Genomic DNA, 23,424 nt, shown 5'->3' on the forward strand with positions numbered 1-23,424 from the left:
AAGAGGCGGGGTAAACCCTGAACAGGACGCCAGTCTGTCGCAGGTCTTTAATTCATGTGCGATTAATTTTTTGACTGATCTGCAGAAACTGTGGTTGGGATTGAACATATGACCCCAACAAGAGCAGTTTTTCGTGGAAAATAAGTGAAATAGTATCTAGATGGTCCATAGATATCAAGGCAGAAATTATTATTTACTTAATAAAACTGTTTCTTTCCACAACTGAAATTATATTTCAGACATTTGCTAAAAATATTCATGCTGAACATATTCAATTACTCTTTCAAGGAAACCAATTCTTTGTCATCACTGGTGATTTCCAGTTACACTGGCTCACTGTTCATGTACAGCCTTTACCTAAGATTGGATCTTAAATGATGGTTTATATTAAGATAGAATCACTTTCATGAACTATATCAGTAAAACAATATTACATTTGCTCATCTTCTACATCCCAGCTTAAAAAAATTATGGCACTAATGCATTTATACTGAATTAACTGTCTTAAAGATTAAATTAGATCAGGTGTAGAACATACAGTTTTGGTCAGGCTTCAGTCATGCATTATATTCCTCTAAATAAAGGCTTAAGATTGTCTTATTTCTATATAAAAATGTACTGGTCCCCTTAATGTCGCATTTAAATCTAGTTTTCAGTAGGATGTAGGCCATACAGTGTTGATAATATTACTAAATTGTAGCATTTTATCCTAGTTCCCAAGCGCTTTTTTTAATAGAAAATGAGGTGATGGTATTTACTGTTCTCTATGTGAGAGGCATTGAGAGGGTTGCATAGATAGTAATGTCGGGATAGCAGCTGGGACTGTAAATCTCATTTTGATGAATACTTGGCGTTACTTTTTGTATGAAGGCGAATGAATAGCACGATAATAAACAGAATTGACTATTTAATAGGGAAGCTTTTTCTCACAAAATACAATGTTTAAACTTTTAAACCTAAATATAATTAAGTATACTATAAAAATAAATATAAATATAATAATTTACTTTAATTATTTATGCTGGTATATGTTTGATAAAATAAGAAAAAAGTTACTACTGTAGCACCCAATCGTTTTCTTTGGCTTCTATTTATGTGAGTCCTCAGACTTTCCTGCTGTTATGAACTAATATGATGAGGCTGAGCAAACATCTTTGGAGGAAACATAACGGGATAAACAACTTCTATGGAAAATCCATTATAGCAGCATTTCACAATAGGTTATTCTGTCCTCTACATTGTGAATTTACTGCAGCTTGTTATGACTCAGCTGAATTGTTCTGCCAGGGTTGTAAAGGTTCTGTGGCTTGAGAGTATTCTGTTCTTTATATTTAAACAGCAGTGCTTAAAAGCATGTCACTAGGGTACAACTATGGTTTTGTGTGCTATATTTCCTTTATTAATTCAGTTTTCTCCTCCACTCGTTGGCAGCCTGAATGGTATAAAATACCAAATGACATTTGTCATCTTAGGTGTTAAAGGCAGAAATATTTCCCATCAGAACAATTCCTAAAGATGGCCATGATGACACTAAATAATTGTCTTTAAATGATTTGATCAATTTAAGTGTTTTTTAAACAATATACAAATAAACCTGGAACATCTACTTAAAGTTTATTGTTGGTTTTGCAGGAATTGCAGAGAAAGCTGGCAAAAAGAAATAGATGGAGGATTTTAAGAAACAGAACATGGAAGTTTTTCCAAAAAAAAAAAGTTAAAAAACATAACCACTTTTTTTCTTTTCCAAGTTTGAAGAAGTTTTAACATCCCATCCAGAAAGCTTTAACTATTTAAAATGACTGGAGTGATTCGGAGCTCCAGGCTTTATAGAATTGCACAACAAAAGCTTTGTTATGGCTTAGAAAACATTCAAATTGAAACGAAACAGGTCTTTTTTCCCTTTTTTCAGGGACTCTAATACCATCCTGAAAAAGCTGGACTTTGACCGCAAACTCTGCCAGCATTGCTATTTGTAGACCACAAGGAAGGAAAATGTATATAAAAATGAACCCTAGATCAGACTGATTTCATGACTGATTTTTTAACAATGAATAACACCCTAAAATTCCTTCTGAAAACTTGAGAGACACCTCAGATTGTATTTATCAACATTTTACTACAGCAAATTAGAAAAAAATCAGTACAAGTATATTTTATCCGCAGACAAATTTTGGTGGGCTTTCAGTCTTATTGAGGCGAATCTGGTGAAATGGAGCTGCTGATTTCAAATGTAGGTCTCCTTACTTTGACAGAGCCTTTGATGAGGTCTTTTACATTATATATCTTCAATTGGAAGATATCATTCTGTAGTTTCCAACAATACCAGCCATGAGGGGCAGAGCAACATCATATCTGTGTCCTCAAACACTTTTAGGATGAATCTGCCATCTTTTATTGAGTCTTATATTGCATCCTCTTTTTTGTGTATGTCCTAAAATACATTGCTCTAAAACATAAAGGGAACATGTGAACAACACAATATAAATCAAATCAAAGCTCTTTGAAATCAAACTGTCCATTTTGGCTGGGCATACACTGTACGATATTTTCATTCGTTCAATCAAGCTACAGCTCAAACTGTACGATGAAGTTTAAAAGTTCACAGCACAAGATGTATGTTCTTAGACTGCATGATCCAATGCTCTGATGCGATTTAAATGCTCATACTGTAAGTCCAAAACCCCACTTCCGATTCAGCACCAAGAGATGGCACTAGATGGCACTGGTCGGACTCGTCAATCTGGAATAAGAAGAAGAAGAACTCCCTTGTTTGCACATGTGCTGTGCGTGAGATTCTGGTAAATCGACTTGTAGATGCTTGTAGCTTTGCTTCAACAGCAGACTTTGCTCAGGAACACCTCATGAGGGGCGACTGAATTTCAGACATTTTGATTTTTTTTCTTGACCTTATGATACCTGATCGGGAGGTGGCCGTTAGAGGCTGATAACCCATCGTTACCCCTTGTATACTACACGATGCATGACGCAAGATGAGTCTTAAACTCGGCCTGATCGAAAAAGTTCTTGCACAACTGAAGAATCAGCCCGCAAAGGCTAAAAAAACATAGAGCGTATGCTCAGCCTTAGGAAGCAATACTGATTGAATAAAGTAGTGGTTCTGCACATGACGATCACAGACAGCCTCTCAGTACCTATGCTTTCTGGCAGATGTTTGCGTCACTTTTGAAGCAGCATGTATGCTACCTCTGCCTTTGTGCAATGAGGAAAAGGAGGAGCACTGCCAGAGCCCTGCAAAATGACCTACTGTAGGCCACAATGGTGCATGTGTCTGCACAAACGCTTAGAAACCGACTTAATGAGGATGTTATGAGGGCCCTATGACCAAAGATGGGGGTATTGCTCACAGCCAATCACTGTGCAGTACAGAGAACACCAGGATTGGCAAATTCCCCTATGGCACCCTGTCCTCTTTAAAGATGAGAGCAGGTTCACACTGTGCACATAGACAGACATGACAGAGTCTACAGACACAGTGGAGAGCGATCTGCTGCCTACAACATCCGTAAGCATGACCGGTTTGGCAGTGGGACAGTAATGGTGTCAGGGGGCATTTCTTTGGAAGGCCACACAGTTCCCCATGTGCTCGCCAAAGGTAGCATGACTGCCATTAGGTACAGAGATGAGATCCTTAGACCACTTTTGAGACCATATGCTGGTGCGATTGGCCATGCATGTTTTTCTACTTTAACTTTATGTTTGACTCAAAAACAGGCCTCTATTGGTTAACAAATTTGTTATTATATAATTATTCAATGAGAATATTTCAATCATTCAGATCTAAGATATATTTATCTTTAAATATGATTTATTTAAAAAAGAAAATAAAATGATCTGCTCCTTTAACCACCAGCAAATAAATAATTCCACCATGTAAAAAATGCTTAAAGTAAGGGTAAACTATGAAATTAAAATCAATTCAAGTGTGGTTACTGTCCCAAAATGTACTAAAAACAGGGAGCCAGAGTAGAAAGATTTGTTTAAAGAATACATCAGCACATCCCTGGGAAAACAGGAAGCATCTATCACTGGTTAGAGGACCACATCCTCCCATGGAAACATTTTTATAGATGAGGTTACCACTAAATTTACTGTTCTTTTGCAAAACGTTATCTATAGGTGATGTTGAGGTTTTTAAAGAAACCAGGTGCAGAGAAAGACTGACAAAACACAGTACTTTAATAATGAATAAAATGAGAGTTTAGATAAGGAATGGTAGAAAGAGCACATCATGGAGCTCAGGCAATAGTGTGGACAAATGAAACAAAAAGAAGCACCCAGCAATGAATAATGAAAAACAAGGAGGTCAAACACTGAGAAGGGGTGGAAAGTGATAATCATAGCAAATCAGCTAATCAGAGAATACATGTAGTTCCTGAGATGGAATCGAAAAAGGAAGCTGATGAATAGCTAAACAAAACAAATAGGAAAAAATAACAAAAAAGTGAGAAGCTAATAGGGATAATTAAGAACGGAACACAAAAATCAGCAGCAAAACTAAACACAGGTATTGAACTGGTATAGGAAAACTCTAAAAGAAAAAAAGTAACTGAATAGGGCAAGATTTTTAGAATATGATAAAAAACAAGGAAAATTAGCAAAACACCTGTGGATCATGACACTACCTTTTTTATTTTTTATTTTATTTTATAGACATACTAAGCTATAATGCTTAAAAATATATTTTAAACAGTTGGGTATACACTTACGATATTTTCAGAATGCCATAAACTATCAGAGTTTTTGCCCTTTTCAGGCCGATTATTCAGTCGTGACAAATTTTTGGATTGAGCTGTGTTTAGCATCATCGTGCGCTCTGCTTTATGTAGTATACAGTACAGTGGATAACGAGGGGCAATCATCCTCTCACCAGCCTCATCATCCTCTTACCACTCGACCAGGAATCGTGAGGTCAGGAGAATATCAAACATCTTTGATATCAAAGATGTTTGATATTTGTGGGCAAATTGCTCAGTGGGCATGCACAAACAAGGGTTCTTCTTCTTCCTCTTCCTCTCAGATAAAAATACAGAAGCATGGCGGGGGTGCGGGTGAAATGGAGATCTTTCTGTAAAATTGACAGACAATTGTAGCCACGTTTGCTCAGCCATGTCTTTGTCCAAATACGTTGCTGCCTTTTCTTCTTAGGCTCAGCACACAAAATGGCACAAATTGCCAAGGGTGCGGGTTTCACTCTCCCGAGCTTCAGCTCTAGATGATTGCCAGAAAAGATCATGGCTGTATCATTAATGACATTTGGCCTCCAGATAGAGGTGTCAGAGTAGCTCTATCTCACTGTGGAGCTCAGTCCGACGTGGTTTTTAGACGTACGTCGAGAGCAGGTAGATTGCATCAGAGCGTTGTGGTGCACAGACATCGTGAGCTGTGAACTCACACTGTACCACGAAACCCTGCAAATTCCTTGTACAGTATGAGCTGCAGCTGTGTGCAACAATTGAAAAAATCGCACAGCGTATGCCCGGCTTTAATGGGCAAATCCTGTTGTTGAAGCAGAGCTACGAGCCAATTTTTCAAAACCTTGCACACTGCTAATGTAAAAACAAGGGAGTTCTTCTTACTTCCAGATTGATAAGTCTGATCAGCACCATATTTTCATGCTAAGTCTGACATCAGGTTTTTGCTTGTGCAGTGCGAGCAGTTAGACCGCATCAGAGTATTTGGCCGTACAATGTAAGAACATACATTGTGAGCAGTGAACGTTCAAACCCTGCGGTTTCGCCGTAAAGTAGCTGTAGCTGAGTACATCAGTTGGAAATATCATACAGTGTATGTTGTCAGGATCTGCAGGTCAAAACATGGTTTAGTTTGATTTTGCTGTTTTAGATGTTTGTTTTTCCTTCCATTTGGGTTTTTTCTTGTTCTATATGCTAATATTGGCAGTTATTATCTAGTTTATTTGTTACGTTTCCGAGACACTCTTCTATTATGTTTTATGGGGTCAGTAGTAAGAACTCTGGACTGCTTTGTTCAATACAGACAGCCTTAGCCCTTCCAGACGTTAAGTGTCGAAAGCACACATGGATGATTTGTGTCATAACCAGGAATGCAGCATTCAAAAAAAGGAACTACAAACAAAATTAAGTAACACAAATGTAGCAAATAGCTAAATAAAAACCTCAACATGTAGTGGTGTGCACATGTACCACACAGAGTACACATGAAACAAGTGTAGTTTTAATTTTTTCATTTGGTGGTATATGTCTATACATTCTGTCGTGCAAAAGATTGTTGTAATCTATATAGCTCCTTGCATATCATAGGAGCAGTAGGTCCCTATGCTAAATAAATTATGATCAGGAGCCTTCTGCCTCCTCTTATCTTTCTTACTGTCAGTAACATTTGGACAGCATTTGGATTGAGCCCACTTATCACTAATCTCTTCTTCAGTCAGATAATTAATAGATGCTGTTTACCTGTATTTTCCCATTTGGCTTATTGTTTACACCTATCTTTGTCATTACTTAAAATTTCAGCTTGTTGTATGGGACTGTTTGATTTTCCATTCCAGTCTCATGTGCTGAAGGCTTGGTCCTTGGTTTGTTTATTTCTTTTTTTTATCTGATAAACTCTCCATACTGCATTGTACCCTCACTCTGTGTTAATTTACAAACCAATATATAGAGTTACAATTGAAAAACTTTGGTCAGCAAAAAGCAATCATAAACCTTTGAGTTATCCAAATTAACTTCTTAGTGGGTCCATCATGAGAGCAAAACTTTTGCTTGATGGTAAATTGCCCCATGATTTATTGCGATAAACAATGAAACTGTCATTCGGCTTGAATCCAAGGTGCTTGCATATTGCAGCTGCTGTTCGGCTATAAAATCCATTCCAACTCTGTTTTACCGAATCTCAACAAGCATCTCTCTGGCTTGCTACTTCTCAGCCATGAAATTCTCAGGCTACAACCATGATGCCAAAAAAACAATAAGAGGAGGGGTGAGTGAAGACAGATGCTTCAGATGGAAGCCTTTTGTCATTCAGACTCCTTTTATGGAAAGAGAGGGGGATAAAAAGAAAACAAACAAGCAAGTAAACATAAATTATTCAGCTCATTTAAGTTTATCATGTGATTAATTGATTTATTGTTTATTGTGACAGACCTAGTATAGATTTTGAGTATCCAATTAACATAAGATATACCTTTGTAAATACCCAGCTCCAGCTCAGAAGAACAGTGCAGATGTAAAACCAGTCTTCTCTGACAGAGTTATTATTAAAAGCAGACTATTCTTGGACATCTAATGCATCGTCTCCCATGGGTAGCTTTCCTTCTAAACTATTTTTGCAGTGGAAAGTGCAAATGGACTGCCATTAGAAGGGTTTACATATTGATTCCCTTTGTCATCCTTTAAATTTAAGTACAGGAAGGCCTTTGCTCATGGGAAAGATATTGCTTTTTCTAATTAATCTTTTATTTAACAGAGTGAGTGACGTTGACTTTAAATATAGTTGCAAAGAGGTTTACTAGACATTATCATCTAAAGTTTATTTCAGTAAAATATCATTAGATCCGAATAAATTTGCTTCCATAAAAATATGTACATTATCCTTTTTATTTATGGCCTAACAGAAAAAAGGCTCTTTAATCCCTTGAAATACTGTTATTCTTTGGTAATTAGTAGTATTGTTATTTACTTACTGGGGACAGTTGCAACATTTTTACTTTCCAGAATTTCCAGAAACATGCTGTTTTGATGACATTGATAATCAGTTGGACCCTCCCTCTAACTAGCAAGACAGAAGATACATTCAAAATCATCTTCTGAGGCCTTTCTGTATCCTGAATTCTTTCTGTTTTAGGAGACTTTGCATAACTTCTCTTGAAATTAGATACACTTTACTAGGAAAAAAAATTGTATATTTAACTTGCTTATTTTTGTCATACTGCCCTGGGTGTTTGTATGAATTAATTAAAACTTAGTTAGATTTAAAGTTACAAGGTTAGCATGTGTTGAAATCTGTGTGAGCTAGCACATGGTGTTCTGTCATAGCTGCTGGAAAGCTACTTAAAATCCAAGGAAGTGTGGCAGCCGTGCTGGATACGCAGGTCCTAGACACTTAAAGACTGCACATCTGGAGGTGATTTTTACACATGCCACAAATGGGTGTTTAACTGATGAGGAAAAGGGGTGGTGTTAGAATGTTATTTATGTTTGGATGTCCTTTAAAAATATCCACATTTTCTATGAAAAAAATAATGAATATCTAAGATGTCTGTGCTCTTAAAAATCAGTTATAAAAAAGCTTTTTTTCCATTTCCAACTGCCTAATAGGTTGTCATTAGTTTCTAAAAACAGCATTTTAATTCGGCATATTTCATAGTAGTATTAGAAAGAGTTATAACGTTTTTCTCATTTCATTTTAAATTCCGATCTCTGTGTATGAGCACTTTTCAGAAAGCCCAAAGTTGCAGTTAGGTTCCCCATCACCAGGGATGGGGAATGTTGCAAGAGTTTACCTTTTTGTCTTTAAGGATATTGTAAAAATCTGTCCCATGTAATCATATTAAGATGGATATAAATGGATATAAAAATTAGCATACAGATGAAAATTTTATATATAAATATAATATAATCAGCTTGGAGTAATTAAAAGATTGTTAAAACAATCCCCAACCCTATATTTATCTCTGTTTGTGCTGCTTCTACCCTTCATCAATGAAAAAGGCCAACCTCAACATGTTAGGCACTTTATATGTTTTACTGAAACCTGAACATTAAGGAATAGCAATTTTAGCCACTTAAACAGTTTGAATGAAAAATAAGAAGATGGATGTGGAAGTGAGGCCAATTTCCCTACAATCCTAGTGTCACTTGTGGTTACATTGGACCCCATAATCTGTTTATACTGCATGCACATCTTGCAGTAGAAATAAAATGCATACTTTGTTCACATATGTGTCGACCTTGGCAATAGCAGCTGCTGGTGTCGATGTGGTTTGGCAGTAGTACTGCATTCTCTAATACCCCCTATTGTGTGGTCTCTGCTTAGAACCAACACAATAGTTAGACTGGCAGAGTGCTCATGTGTGTTTTAATCTGGGTGTGCATGTTTTCATGGGTGAATATGCCCATAGGCATTGCTTTTTACCATCATTAGATGGATTTAATAGGGCGAAGATAATTGAAGTTGGTTTGACTCTTGATGTTTGACTGAAAATTTTATGATTGTGAGGACTGAGACATTTGTTGCATAAAGTTGTAGTTGTAAAGTCTAAACTGAAAGGCCCCCACTGTAAACATGTAAACAGACAAAATAGAATACTATGATGAGAAAAACAAAGACATATTGGTATAGATGATCTTTAGGGTGACATTCCAGTTTGGAGTCAAACTTGGCTGACTGAAAAAAAAAAAAAAAAAAGGAAACCTGTATAGTCATTTAAATTAAACGTATTACTAAAAAAGTTCTGGTAGGAAATGAGTGCGAATGTCAATTTGACTCTGTCTTTGACTTTGTTTTTCTTTATTATACTAGCATATTCTTACTGAAATAAAGCTCCTTTATACTGACCATTAGATATATTTTATTTTTCTTCTTGTATCATCCAAGATAGTGGCAGTTGCTTCAAACAATTAAACACTTATCTGTCTGTAAATATGGGCAAGTGTAGATAACTGCCTATTGTATTGTAGCCTTGTTCTGACTTATGCTGCCCATCAAACCATATCATGCCTTATTTTAATGACATATTCATTTACAGTATCTTTCTCAGTATTAGGAGAGTGGTTACTTACAGTCTCTATTTTGTTATCATTTACTGTTGCTGTGGCTATTGCTATTTTGGTTGTATCTCTGCAGAGGTGTCAAGTAACAAAGTACAAATACTTTGTTACCTTACTTAAGTAGAAATGTTGACTATATGAACTTTACTGGAGTAATTACTTTTTCCAACAACATTTTTTCCTGCATTACGTTTACTTTTATACTTTAATTAGTTTTGAAAATTGTACTTTTGCACTTTTACTTTAGTAAAAAGCTAAAGTTGATACTCTAACTTCTACAAATGTGTTTTTAAACATTAGGATTTCTTTGAGTAATAAACATTGATTATTTTTTAAAACCTCTGTGTATGCTTTCCTATGGCTTTTCACTTTGCCGCTGAGATACTGTACTTCCTCCATTAGTGAAAAAAAGGAATTTATTCTATTCTAAGTTTACAGTGTAAGGTTATGCTGCTGCCATGAGAGACAAAGCAATCTTTACATGAATGCCAGTACATGTGAAGGGTGCTGCACATTTCCCTATTTGGTCATTAAGATTTAAATCTTGTTTTCTCGGTTTACTACTCCAATTGCTGTCTGTGTAGTAATTACTTCTAAGTAACTGTATTGTTCTTATATACAAACTGACCCATTTATCAGCCTGCTTTTTTACAAAAAAGTAAAGGGAGTTCAGATTACAACCAGTTCTTTGAAGCGTATAAAATGTTTGAAACTGCATTCCAGTTTCTCAACACTTTGAAAGATTTGTTTTTGTTTTTACAGACGTAACAAAGTGCTACACCGATAAGACTATCAATATTTTTGTGGTGAGTCAAGTGATATGGTCTATGAACACATCACAAAACACATCTGTACGGTTCTAGGGCAAACAGCACTTTGGGCAAACCACATCAATAAATATTGAGATATTTAAATCTCAGTTCAGATTCAGCTGCTGAAAGAGTTACAGTTAAATGCTAACATTTGCAGAAAAATGACATTCTTTTGTTGTTCTAGATTTGCTTTTTTTAAAGGATGTTTAAAAAAAATAACAGATGTAATATTTTTATTTTTTTTACTGCAATAGTTAGATTTTTTTGTTGAGTTAGATTTTCTCTTTGTTTCCATTTCTTCTTTCTTGATGATTTGTTCTGTTGCCTGAAAATATATTTCATAATCTTGTCTCCATGTTTGCAACCTAGCCTTCAAGAGCACACATACAGGCAAAGTGAAACACACAACCGGGATAAGAATTCACATGGCTTCGCTTAGTGGGAAAAATATCACATCCAAACTAATTAGACAAACATGGCAACCCAAAAAGGCCCCAAGGAGGACCAGCACAGGATCTGCCAAGCAATTCATCATCAGATTTTGTGTGTCCAGCAGTTTGTTTCACTGCCAATTTTGGTGACTTTCTTTATGATTGTGTTAACTTGCATCAAAATTGATGAAAGTATTAGAGTGTTCCAAGCAAAATGAAACAGAAGCTTTAGAAATATCAAAAAAAGGATTATCGTCTTCCTGGATCTCAATGCCTCTAAAATGACGAGGAAAGCAGAATTGGGACTGTGGTGTGCCAAAGATTGTCTGTGTAAGACAAAGAGAGGTTACGCTACAGGGACATAAAGCTAAGGGACCATCAAGTTACTCTTTTCAAGCAGCACAAGCTAAGCCAAGAATTTTGCGCCAGAACTTTGATTGCTGTACTTTTGAAACAGAGAGTCAAAGGGAAGTGGAATGCAAAGAAAATGAGAATAGGTTTCCTGTGTGGTTGATATATGACAGATGGCATATGATTTAGCTAAGCTATCACTGGTGTTTGGAGGAGTTGGCAAATGGTGCTGCAAGGGGAAGGTTACAGTTAGCAAAGGACACGAGTTGAAGGACAGTGATTGGATTCCACCAACCACACAAGATCACAAGCAGGCCAATTCACCACTACCCTAAGGTGAATAATTTTGCATGCATGTGTCAAGATTAAACATTAAGAGTGCAATGCTTTCATTATCAACATAATCCTGACACATAAAAAAACTACAAAGTAGATTTTTATGTAACCTGTTCAATTCTGTTAGTGTTCACCGCCTCTTATACTTGTAATATTGTCTGTTTGTGTTACTTACCCTGGAGATGGTGAGTGGCATGTTAAAGTCCTTCCCTCCTTGGAGCCTGAAGCCCCAAGGGGCCGGCCCTAACAGAGTGACGCTATAGTTCCCGCTCATGGTCTCTCTTATTATGCTGTCCAGTATTGATCAGGGGAAAGATGCTGGTAACAGGACAAAATGCACAACAAAATCAAAAAATTACCACATGATTTGATCAATTCTGTCATATTTTGGTTATATTATGTTTATGGCATTGTCAAACATAGGGCTCATTTAGTGGATGTGAAAGGTAAAGTGAAATATACAAAGGAAAGAAGCAAGAGGTATATGAAACATAAAATGACAAAATTATCTCTTAGAAACATGATTATATCATTTTTCAGCTTTTTTTTTTCCATTTCATTTATTTACAATCAAAAATAAATATTATTCCTGTGTGGCTATCTACACATTTTAATACTGTCAACAAATCAGTAACAGTTTCTGCAGTATGTTGAAAAGCATCTGGTAAGTGCATCCCCTTACAAAAAATATAAATAAAGTAAAATTAGTGAATAAACCCCTTTTATTGTCTAATTCGGTGTAATAATAGAATCTAAATAACGTACCTCTTCAATGGGATTAGTGAGAGAGAAACACAAATCCAGTAAGGTACTAGGGCTGATGTATTTCCAAGTATCCTCTTCACTCTCTCCTTTCTAGCAATCCCACTGTGTGAGACAGACGAGGAGGGATGCAGTGCTGTTTATACTATAGTTAATGACAGTGGGAGGGGAAAGGTGGAGGAGGGGAGGGAAAGGAGGAAGGGATGGAAGACGAAGAATGGGCAGAGGTTAGAGGGGAGGGGAGAAAAGAGGAGGAGATTTGGCAATGGGAGGGGAAATGAAAGAAATGATATGAAGGATGGGATTAAGGTGTAAATGGGGACAACAGTGAGGGGGTAACCGGGGGGAGAACCTGGATTATGTAAAAGAGTGTGGGTGTTTGATACTAGGAGAATATGACTATAGGAGGGAGGGCAGGCACAAGGGTCTATCTTTCAACTGGATATTTTGAGAGCATGGATCCATTGCTGTGTGCCACTTCCTTTAAAGTGAAATTAGCCATGATTATATCCAACCAAAGCACACATCCCTAAGGCTTCAGTACAAAAGGTCTTTCATATAAACAGAAGATTATGTCATTTCTCTTAGAAATTAGTTTTACTGCCCCAGCAGAAGTCTTTCCAACAATAATACAGAGGGTAGCACATTTTTAACTGGTGAGCTTTGCTTGAGTTGGTCTGTTGTTATGATGGTATACATCATACATGGGAATCCAGATAGATTTTTGTGTAATCTTCTCTGTCTATAATTGCTAAGAAAACATAATTTTACAATCAAGAAATTAAATAAACTCTATAATGATCCTTATGCATATACAGTGTGGAGCTAAATGCAGATGTCAAATCCTCACTTCATTTATTTTCAAGTTCTGATAGCTGTGCGACTCCCTTGGTGCTAAATTTACTTCACTCTATCTTTTCAGTCCAGACAGCTCAGTATTGACTTTGTAGTTATACCCATCTAGGACTGGCTTAATTACTGTATATACTTGCTCCTCTCTATAGTACACAGACACAGAGGGATCAAGTCATGGTTCTGTATGGTTTTCCCTTCATGCCTTTGAGCAGCCTAGTGAACATCATTTAAAGGAGAATTTCACATGGAAAGGGACAAATTAATAAGATGTAAATAGCTTGTCAGAAAAAGATAAGTGAGGGAGATGTCATTATCTTGGCGCTGATGTCTGGTCCAATTAATCATTTCAATCACCTGTGTATCTCCGCCCAGTTCTCATTACTGCTCATCTGATCCACCTGCTTCAGTCTCTATTTACCCAGCTTGATCGGTATGTCTGACCTGTCTTCGGACTCTTAGTTCTGCGTCAGCTGCATTGTGTTGGCAGCCGACCGGCTGGAACCAACCTCATCATTAACAGGTTTACCAACACTGAAGTAAATCCATAAGGTAGACTCTGAAACTGTACTGGAATGAAAAGCGTTTGGTGCACTGAGTTTCAGAACTTCTTATCAATCAGTATTATAGAGAAATTCAGACTTGGTGACAATGTGTTAAAATATTGTATTGGGATTAACAGTAAGGTTTGGGATTAACATTAACAATGTCTGTTTTCTAAGGCCCCTTACTTTCCTTTAAAACGTGCATATGGTTTAGGAGACAGATTATCAACAGTAGGCCGTTCAACGTAGTTAGCTACTATAAGAGAACCCACTGACATTATGAAAGAAGCAGGAAGAAGGAGAAAGCAATTACTTCTTAAAAAAAAAGACTTGAGCTAACAAAAAAAGAAGGAAGAGACATAAACAAAGAAATTAATCATTTATTTAGAGGAGAGGAGCGCACCAATAATGTTACTACCACCAATTATTTGACACCTAAATGTTGTACACCTCAATGTAAACAAAGACTTTATTTGTACCGATTTTTTGGCCCTTTTTTAACTGATATATTTCTACTCATGGATCCATGGCATCTAAACCAAACAATTACAAAGCTCAAACATGATTGTTTATACCAAATTACTGACCATTATTTACCAGTGAATTAAAATTAATCAAATTAGATATCAGATTAGACAACCCTGTGAGTTTATAAAGCAAAGACATTTCTAGAGCAAACCTAATGCCAGATTGTCGCAGCTCACTGCTTGCACCTAAAACTAACTTCAGTAAAGTAAATATTGCTGTTTTTCATATATATTAGTTACGTTGGTCTTTTTTACATTTTTCAAATCACCCTACTGCAGTTTTTAAGAACAATGCAGTTTTTTGTTTGATGTAATTTTTATGCAACCAACATTTCCCCGTTGGACAATAAAGGACTATTTTATTCTATGATAGTGTCTTTCAAGTTCTTTCACCGGTCCAAGGATTCATCTTTCTATGAATTCAGACCTATATGCCACTTGTTTCACATTTAAAGGAAGCGATATTGATAGTTCAACATAATGTTGTTTCAAAGTTCTGAACAGTCCCTCTGATAAATAACCTTAAATAGTACTTTATCTAAATCAAAATAGACCTTATCCTCTCATAGTAAAGTAAGTGACATTTGTCTATTTTGTATACACCACTTATATTCAGATAAAACAACACATTTGCCACTGTTGCTATTGAGTTTAATATTTCAAAGAGCCCCATTTAATCTGTCTGGACTATGATGAATGAATTAATAAATAAATAAATAAATGAATGAATGAATGAATGAATGAATGAATGAATGAATGAATGAATGCACTGGATCTCTTGTGTTTTCTCTTTTACCTCCAGCAGTCTTTTTCAATGAAGTATTTTGATCACTACCGTGGTCTGTCAAATATGGCCAGCGGCTAAAATCTGTTGTGAGGGGAACAAAGGATGATGCATGGGTCATGGGATAATTATACCAAACCTTAACAATAGAGAGAGTGCAGGGGCATAAAACACTCCGACACCCTACTGTCTTTTGTCCTGTCCATTGGTCTATTCCAGTCCCCATATGCTCACCCCTTGTTGTGCTTAAAGATCACAGCTTAATAGCCTGCTGCCAGACCCACATGGTCACACTGAGACTAATAGGATGATAATCTACCCCTCTGAATGATGTTTAATACATCGTTCACATCGTTCACCACCCACCATTCTCAAAGCAGAACCCCTAAGCAAGCCTAACCCAACTAAATAACATAAACACACATGGTCACACCCTGATGGAAAATGCGATACCTTTTGTATATAAATCCTTATTCCAGCTTAAACTGGGGACAAGAGCTATAGTCTGAATAATGTTATTGTTAATTAGTCTAAAATATTTTCCATAGAGTGTTACAGCAATGCATCAAGGTCAATATGTATGTCTGATTATCACTCATTTACCTTTATTAAAAGCTTAATCTGCAAATCATGACAATCATGACAAATATCCAACTTCAGAAAAGCTTAATGTGAAAGTGTTTTTGTTTGTTTTGCATTTTTGAAAGATAAATGCTGCTTTTTTTTTTATATGTCCCTACTAACAGTTTCTACAAACAGAAAGACAAACAACAGTTTATTTTGGGGTGTGTACTTTGTCTGCCCCCCCGTAATCAGTCTGACCCTTTCAGACTAATATAAGCCTATAGCTAATCCCTCCAGCCATCTTTGTACAGTGATTCACACAGTTTATTTTTTACTCTGAGGGTTTTTACTGTAGAGCCTGTAACATGAGCTATTTTATGTGTAGCTTTAAAAGATAAAAAAAAAACATACCCTTACATTAGTTAAAGAAATAACCTATTTTAACTTTGAAACTCCATCAAGACCACTTTTGTGTGAAAGCTTTTAACACGATCCCTTCTCATAGCTGCTCACTTCCACTGGAGAAAATATCTCCACCTTCTTATCAAGCAGTCAGGGAAGGGCAGACAAGCACACCAGGAGACGTATATCAGTGTTAAAAAGTCTAGTTTAAAACTGAGTAAAGGGGAGCACAAATCCTTTTTTTTTTTCATGCTTAACAGGCAAACAGCACATGGAGCTTTTATATTATGCACACAACTGCTAAAGTAGGGTTCAAAGCGAGGCCATTTTAAGAGAGACATTTTAAAGCCAAGGGTTATGTTTCCTTAGGGATATGAGAAGCACAAATGTCAACGAGACCATCCAGCACTTAAGATTGCAGGCATCACCTGCTAAGAATCGTTCCATCAACCTCCTATTTGGAGGCACAGTCACTGACAGTGGTACAGCAAGGGAGTGATGATTTCCAATGCACAGTTTCCAGTAAAGGTTTAGGTTGCATATCAGAGCTGATGCTAAAAGTATCGAATGAGCACTGGTGCAGTAAAAGGCCTGCACTTTTATAGTGCTTTTATGAAGTCCAAGGACCCCAAAGCGCTTCAAACTACAATCAGTCATTTATGCACACATTCAGACACAGACAGTGGTAACCTGAAATGTAACCACAGCTGCCCTGAGGCATACTGAAATGGAGCTGCAATAAAATGTACTGTACGCCACCGGTACCCCTAACCACTGGCAGCAGATAAGGTAGATGAAGCATCTTATCCAAGGAATGAACAACTCTGACAGACAGAGTGAGAGTTCAGCAACTTTAACTAGAATTTGTTCTTTATTTTTAAATTTAAGGTCTCACTGACAGTAAAGGCCATGTTTAAAGGATGTTGTGGAGCATTCACACCTCTAAAACCTGATTTTGTTATATCAACATACTTTCAAAGATCCACAGAGATTTTTGATACCTCCATTTTAGGTCCCTCCACAGATTTTCTATTTGCTACAAGTTCATATTTTATCTGAGTAACTCTAAAACAGCAGTGTTACTTTTAGTTAAAACAGACAAATTGATAAATTTTGCCTACAAAAGTTCAGACATTGCCATGGAAACAACTCTATTCAATGTGTTCCAGTTCAAAGTAAAAATTCAAAAAGTTCAGTGACTAACCCAGATTTTGTAAGCAATACAAGCCATGTGTCCTGGCTTTTCATGGATTTGGCTTTATGCTGCTTGATAGACCATGTAAAATGCAGAGTGTGATTCACCAAATTATATGCAAATTACTGGAAAGACTAAAAAACAAGCTTTTACTGTGGTTTTCATTAGTTTTATCTTGAAGCCACGGCTAAGAGAAACCTAGCTGCCAGTATTGTTGTGCAGTAAAATCTTAATAATTTAAAACAGTTGAAACATATATTAAATTGTAGAAAAAAATTAACGTATATTTTTCTTTTCAAATTAATGGTATTCCCTGCATATAAAGTCATAGTAACACTTTTAGTCAATTACATAGATGTCATGTCTCATGCTTCAACTCCTTTCTAATAACATTACAAGCTAGTTTATAGCTGGCCAACCTGTGCAGGAAAACACACAGTCTTAAGAGATTGCAATCCAGCCTCTTTATTCATTTTAATTTACATTGTATCTTCTTCCTACTCTTAATTGTACTTTATGACTGTTTGGTATCCTATTATACCTTTGTAATTTTAGTAATTGAGTTTGATATTATACATTTTAAGGTTATTTTCATTTTATGATAACACCCCATAATGACAATGTGAAAGAAGTTTTCTTGATATTGTTCCCAAATGTATTTAACATAGAAAACAAAGATATCAAATTTGAATTATTATTGAATAATTTCATATATTGTACCTTGTACTACTTACCCCCATGAAATGAGTGATCAAGCAGTGGACTGTGCTGAGCAGTGCCATATTTGCTAGCTTTGCAATAGTAAGTTTCTGGGCTTGCATTTGGGACAGGGACCTTTCTTTATTGAGTTTACCTAATAATAATAATTAAACTTTATTGATCTCACATTGGAGAAATTTACCTCTGCATTTAACCAATCCCCTTGGAGAGCAGTGGGCTGCCATCTTGGGGCGCCCAGGGAGGAATCATGTTCTCCTTGTGCATGCTTCTGTTCTTTCTGGGTGCTACAGCTTCTTCCAAATATTAGAAAATATGTATGTTAGCTTAAGTGGTACAGTCTTGTCCAGACTGTACTTGAGTGATTTTTGTGCATGTATGGCTTTATTGTCTGTAGTTTTATGGTCCTGTGACGGTCTTTTCCACTGCATACCCTGGAGACAGCCACCCGCCCACCAGTAATTAAAAGCAAATATAGATAATTGATTGATTTGTAGTCAAAGTGACTCAAACATTTGATTGTATAGGGCTCACATTACTTTTGTTATCAGTCAGTTTGTTTGGAGCAGGGTTATCCCTGCCAACTGACATTGACTGGCAATACTGACATAATTGTATGTGGTTTAAAGAGATAACTAGCTATCATGTTGAATGGTGATCACCGTATTTAATTCTTTAGCCAAGCATTTTATAAATTATTAAAATAGTCTTGTTCAATATCTGATCATTCATTTACCCATAAGATAATCTTCTTTATCATATGTGATCTCACTCATGAGACTGGGTATATAGATATTAATTTGGAATTGTCCTTTATTAAAAACTAGTACTTTTAACATGCAGTGGTTTTCAGTTTCTTTACCCGCAGAGGCAAAACCTCTTGTTTCTTACCAAAAATCGCTCTTGCTAGAAAACCTTTTGATCCATACTGTACATCCCCTCATCCTCCCCTCTTTTAGATCGGAGTATGCACACTGCTGTGGCATGGCTCTTTCTGTCAATCACTATCAAGAGCCAAACCAAATGAGTCAGATTACTAGTACACCTGCAAAGCGGTGAAACAAACTAATGAAGTGCAAAGTCTGTGTTTAAGAGCATTAGAATATTTAAAAAAATTAAAAATAGGGTCAAACTATACAAAAAATACTACTTGTTTGGAATCAATGGAGATTTGATCCTTCTGACAATAAAAACTTGAATAAAAATAAAAAATAAAAATAAAAAATCCCAATATTACAGCTTTTTATTTACTGCAAATTATGAATGTATGTCTATAATTAATTACAATTATATTTAATCAGCTGCTAACATGATAATATACAAAAATTAAATCAAGGATTGTGTTTTCAATTGAGCAAAATATCAAAGGGAAAGTCTGTGCAACCTATCTGACCTTTAAAGGAAAAATCCGGTCACATTCAGTATACAATTAATTAGACTGACATTTTTTTCTTCAAAGTCTTAAACATTTGTATTTTGTAATTTTATAATTATGAAGTTACACTGTGCTTTACTCAAAGTTTATCCACTCAAGACTACTCAATGTCATGACCCAGGCTTTGCTGCTTAATTAATTATGCATTGTTAGAGCAGAGCTTCCTTACAATGTATTTCACTAAAGTAAAAAAAAAAAAAAAGACTTATAAAGGAGAACATGAGCCTAATATGTACAAAAGTCAAAGAAAAAGAAGAAAGTCTAAAACAATTACTAACTGAACAAACCTACTATCTAAGCAAGATGACATGTTCAGTGTAGAGTTGTACTGTATGTTTACAGCACATTATCTTACATAATGTTGCTCAGAAACTCTGATCTTATGTGAATATGATTTATGCAGTCCTTACACTGCAAAATAAAATAAAACAATATAAGAACTTAACAGCATCTTTTAAATTGTTAGACATGAGTTTTCTGGGGAATAAAAAAATACAACTTAACGTAAATATCTAGTTGAATAAATAAGATAAAGATTCTCATCGTTAACCTTAGTTTACTGTTATCTTCTATATTGTTGTCTAACAAAATTAAATTGTGTTTATCTTCATATCATTGGTATGTAACAACAATACCATGAGGGTATGCTGGGAAAAGTCACAGACAATATATATTTTTTTCTTTTCCCTTTTTATCTTCCTCATTTCATTAACCTTTGTACTGCTAATCACAACATGTTGGTTTTGTGGAGTAGCAGAAAATTATTTTTTTCTGTCAATGTCTTATTTAATGGCATGATATATGTGTTAAGAATAAGAAAACAGAGAACAAAAAACAGGCTGGTGGTAGGCTAGACAGACTGATAGAAAGCAGGAAAGACCAGGAAGGCTGACAGGCTGATATTGGATTTAACGGGATGGTAGCAGGCAGGCAGAGGCAAACAGAGTCAGAAGTTGATGATCCATTGAGGACAGGGCCAGAAAATGACTACAGGAAAAAAGGCAGTGCAGACAAGCACTGGGGGGAAACCCCCAGCAGTGACAGAGTGGGCACAGAAGCATAAGCAAGCAGTGTGCACCAGCACTGGGAACATAGCTTATACAGACAACAAGACAATCTGGTAGAGAGTGACTGTGAAAAGCAGGTCTATATATAGGCAGGATAATAGCTAGTAGGAATGAGGGTGATTAGGAAAGAAGCAGGTGTATCCGTTCTCTCTTAATATCAATTGAAGAGCAGATTGGCCAACAGTAAGACAGCCAGCCCCAAAAAAACAAAACAGAGGCCAGTTGTAAGAAAAAAATGATTATATTTTAGTGAATCTATTACTAAATCAACAGAAAAATAATAATAGATTGATTTTATAATAATTACAAGAAGATGTCAAAAATATTTTAACCTGTTGGGAAAGCTCTGCATTATTCCACAATAGTCATTCAAGGTTTTCAACCTAAAAAAAATCGGGTTGCTTCTACTGAAAGAAACTAAACTAGTCAGAGGGAAAATAGCAACGTTACAGCTTAGTTTTTCAAAGGATTTGATTGCCTTTATAAATCAGTCAAATACTTTTTTGAATACCTTTTTGAATTAGCATTTCCTCTAAAGGCTTTATACATTTTTGATAACATTTTTTAAACTAATGATTTATCTTTTCAATAACTTTTCAATTTTTGAGCCTCCCCAAGGCCTTGTTTACTTTCATCCTAGAACTAGCAAAAGTTTGACCATAAAATAGGAAAACGAAAAACATAACAATAAATTCTACATTTTGAATGTTGATCTCTTACTCCCTCTGCTGGCTTTTTCTGCAAGTACAACACTTAAATGAGATTGCAGTACCAATATGATCAAATATGCATAACTGCATAACTTTTATTTGTAAAATATTCCTCTTAAAAATAGATGTTTTTCTCCAGTCAAAAGGAAAGTAGACAGACTTTTTTAGTTAAGACCAAAAAAAGCTTGTCCACTAACTTACCCATCTACAATCTTAAAGAGCCTTTCAGCTGACTTGTAATTCTACCAATATCTTAAACAGGTGAACATTTCAAATTTGTGATTCTTCATTACTGAAAATATAAAACTAAAATTTGGTTCCCCTCAGTTTAGAAAAAGCTGAAATTTCAGAGTACTCACATCCTTCTTATTTATCTACCTTATTGTAAAATTGGAAAGGCAAAGTATAAGTAAAAACAAGTTAATTACTTTTAATCACATACATCTTTTATTTAAAAAAAACTTTCATAGGGTTCATAAAACTCTTATGTTGTTCCTATTTAAACAATATAGATATATATTGTTGTACCAAGAATAGGAAAGCTTGAGATAAACAGCAGAACATACAGCACAATCAGTCTGATGCTTAAACCTTTACACAACCTATCTATAACAAATTACCAAAAGAACAAGGGAAAAGTCAATTTAAAGAATAAACACTAAGAAAATGACACATAACTATTTCTGAGAGCAACAGTGACAATGATATGAAGAAAACGTGCAAACTATGCAAGGTAGGACAGCATTTCTTTCCATAAATATAGCTACTCTTTACATTATCAACGAGTATTACATCTCCTGGCTTCATATCTACAGACACTGACGAAAAAAAGCTGCGGTCGACATTGATACCGGCATGAGCAAGATGGAATACTAGATAAAGCAGTTTGTTGAATATATACATTATTTGTTACAAATGCAAACCTCTGTAAAAACCTCAGTTGTTTTTATCTATTTACTTTGTTAAATTGTTTCAAAAAGGGTAATGGGTAACCACGATCCCCTCAACAGTTATGAATGTTTTTATGCACTCAATGTTGGATTTTAATCTCTTGTTAGAATTAGGTTGAACTGGTGACAGATGGATATCATGCAATATTGGTTTAAGTTTATAACATGGCTAAAAGCTGCACAGTTTCAGACTGGAAAACATTTTCTTTCAGTAAAACATTCTTGTCATACCTTTTACAAGTTACCTTTAGTGATAGAATCCATAGAACTGTTAACATTTAGCAAACATTTCACACAACTATTAATACTCTTAAAATGCAAAAGTGCACATGAGCTTTAATGGTTTTGGCTTCCAATTGCTCTCCAACCAAAAACCAAGAAATTGTAAAAGGAAACCAAAAAAATTAAAATAAAATAGTAGATGATATAAATGTTTAGTAGAACACATTTTAAATTCCTTAAAAACTTACTTTATTTTTCAAAAAATGTCACCCTTATTACTACATATAATACAAATTCTGAAAACCAAGTTGATATACTGTATGTTCATGTGTTTATTGGTTTAAATAATGAATAATGCTAAAATAACTTTATTATACTTTTTGTTATCAACTCCTTACACCCTTATCTCCTTACTTCCATTTTGTAGTTTTACATAGTGTGGTTGCTGCTTTTGCTGTTTTATTATGATGTGAAGAAGACAAAACCCCCAAAAAAGGATCTTTGATACAGAAATGTTATCCTACCAAAAATCTGTTCATAATCGATACCATAATATTAACTAAATACTAGCTTTTGGCTTGTTTTCCATGAATAACTGCATTGCGGCATGGACGTGAAAAGCCTGTGGTTCTTTTGAGGTGTTTAGAAAACCCAGGTTGTTATGCTGTAATAACTACCTACAGCTCATTTCCATTGTTGGATCTGATGTATTTTGTCTTCCTCAAAATATTCTATTTGTTCAATATGGATTTAGTTTAGACCTTGTTTGTAGGTTAATCAAGCAGAAGCATGGCCCGTAAACCAACATTTGGCAGTGAGGACACATTGACAAAAATAATGCAACCATTTTTGGCATCATATTTAGTTACTTTAACACAATTGTTTCATGTTAGCAGGGTAGGACATAAAACTAGTGACTAAATATCATTAAGTAAATGCCAAAAGCGGTTGCATAATTTTTTTCAGTTCAAGTATCAATACTGGAAATCAAATCA

General features: G+C 35.5%; 1 protein-coding gene across 8 annotated transcripts in view; it reads right to left on the bottom strand.

The window, feature by feature from the left end:
• pdlim5 (PDZ and LIM domain 5) overlaps nt 1-12,582 on the bottom strand; it is a 64,121-nt gene extending 51,539 nt beyond the window's left edge. For all 8 annotated transcript variants that reach the window (XM_015374310.1, XM_015374307.1, XM_015374309.1 and 5 more), the window contains exons 1-2: nt 12,463-12,582; nt 11,873-12,015 (exon numbers count right to left, since the gene is read on the bottom strand). In XM_015374310.1, the coding sequence (XP_015229796.1) occupies nt 11,873-11,971 (99 nt within the window). In that variant the 5' untranslated portion in view covers nt 11,972-12,015; nt 12,463-12,582. The remainder of the gene's footprint in view (nt 1-11,872; nt 12,016-12,462) is intronic.
• Nucleotides 12,583-23,424: the final 10,842 nt, after the last annotated feature.

The sequence above is a fragment of the Cyprinodon variegatus genome, unplaced genomic scaffold (genome assembly GCF_000732505.1).
Source record: "Cyprinodon variegatus isolate N-32 unplaced genomic scaffold, C_variegatus-1.0 Scaffold100, whole genome shotgun sequence".
NCBI classification, from domain to species: domain Eukaryota; kingdom Metazoa; phylum Chordata; class Actinopteri; order Cyprinodontiformes; family Cyprinodontidae; genus Cyprinodon; species Cyprinodon variegatus.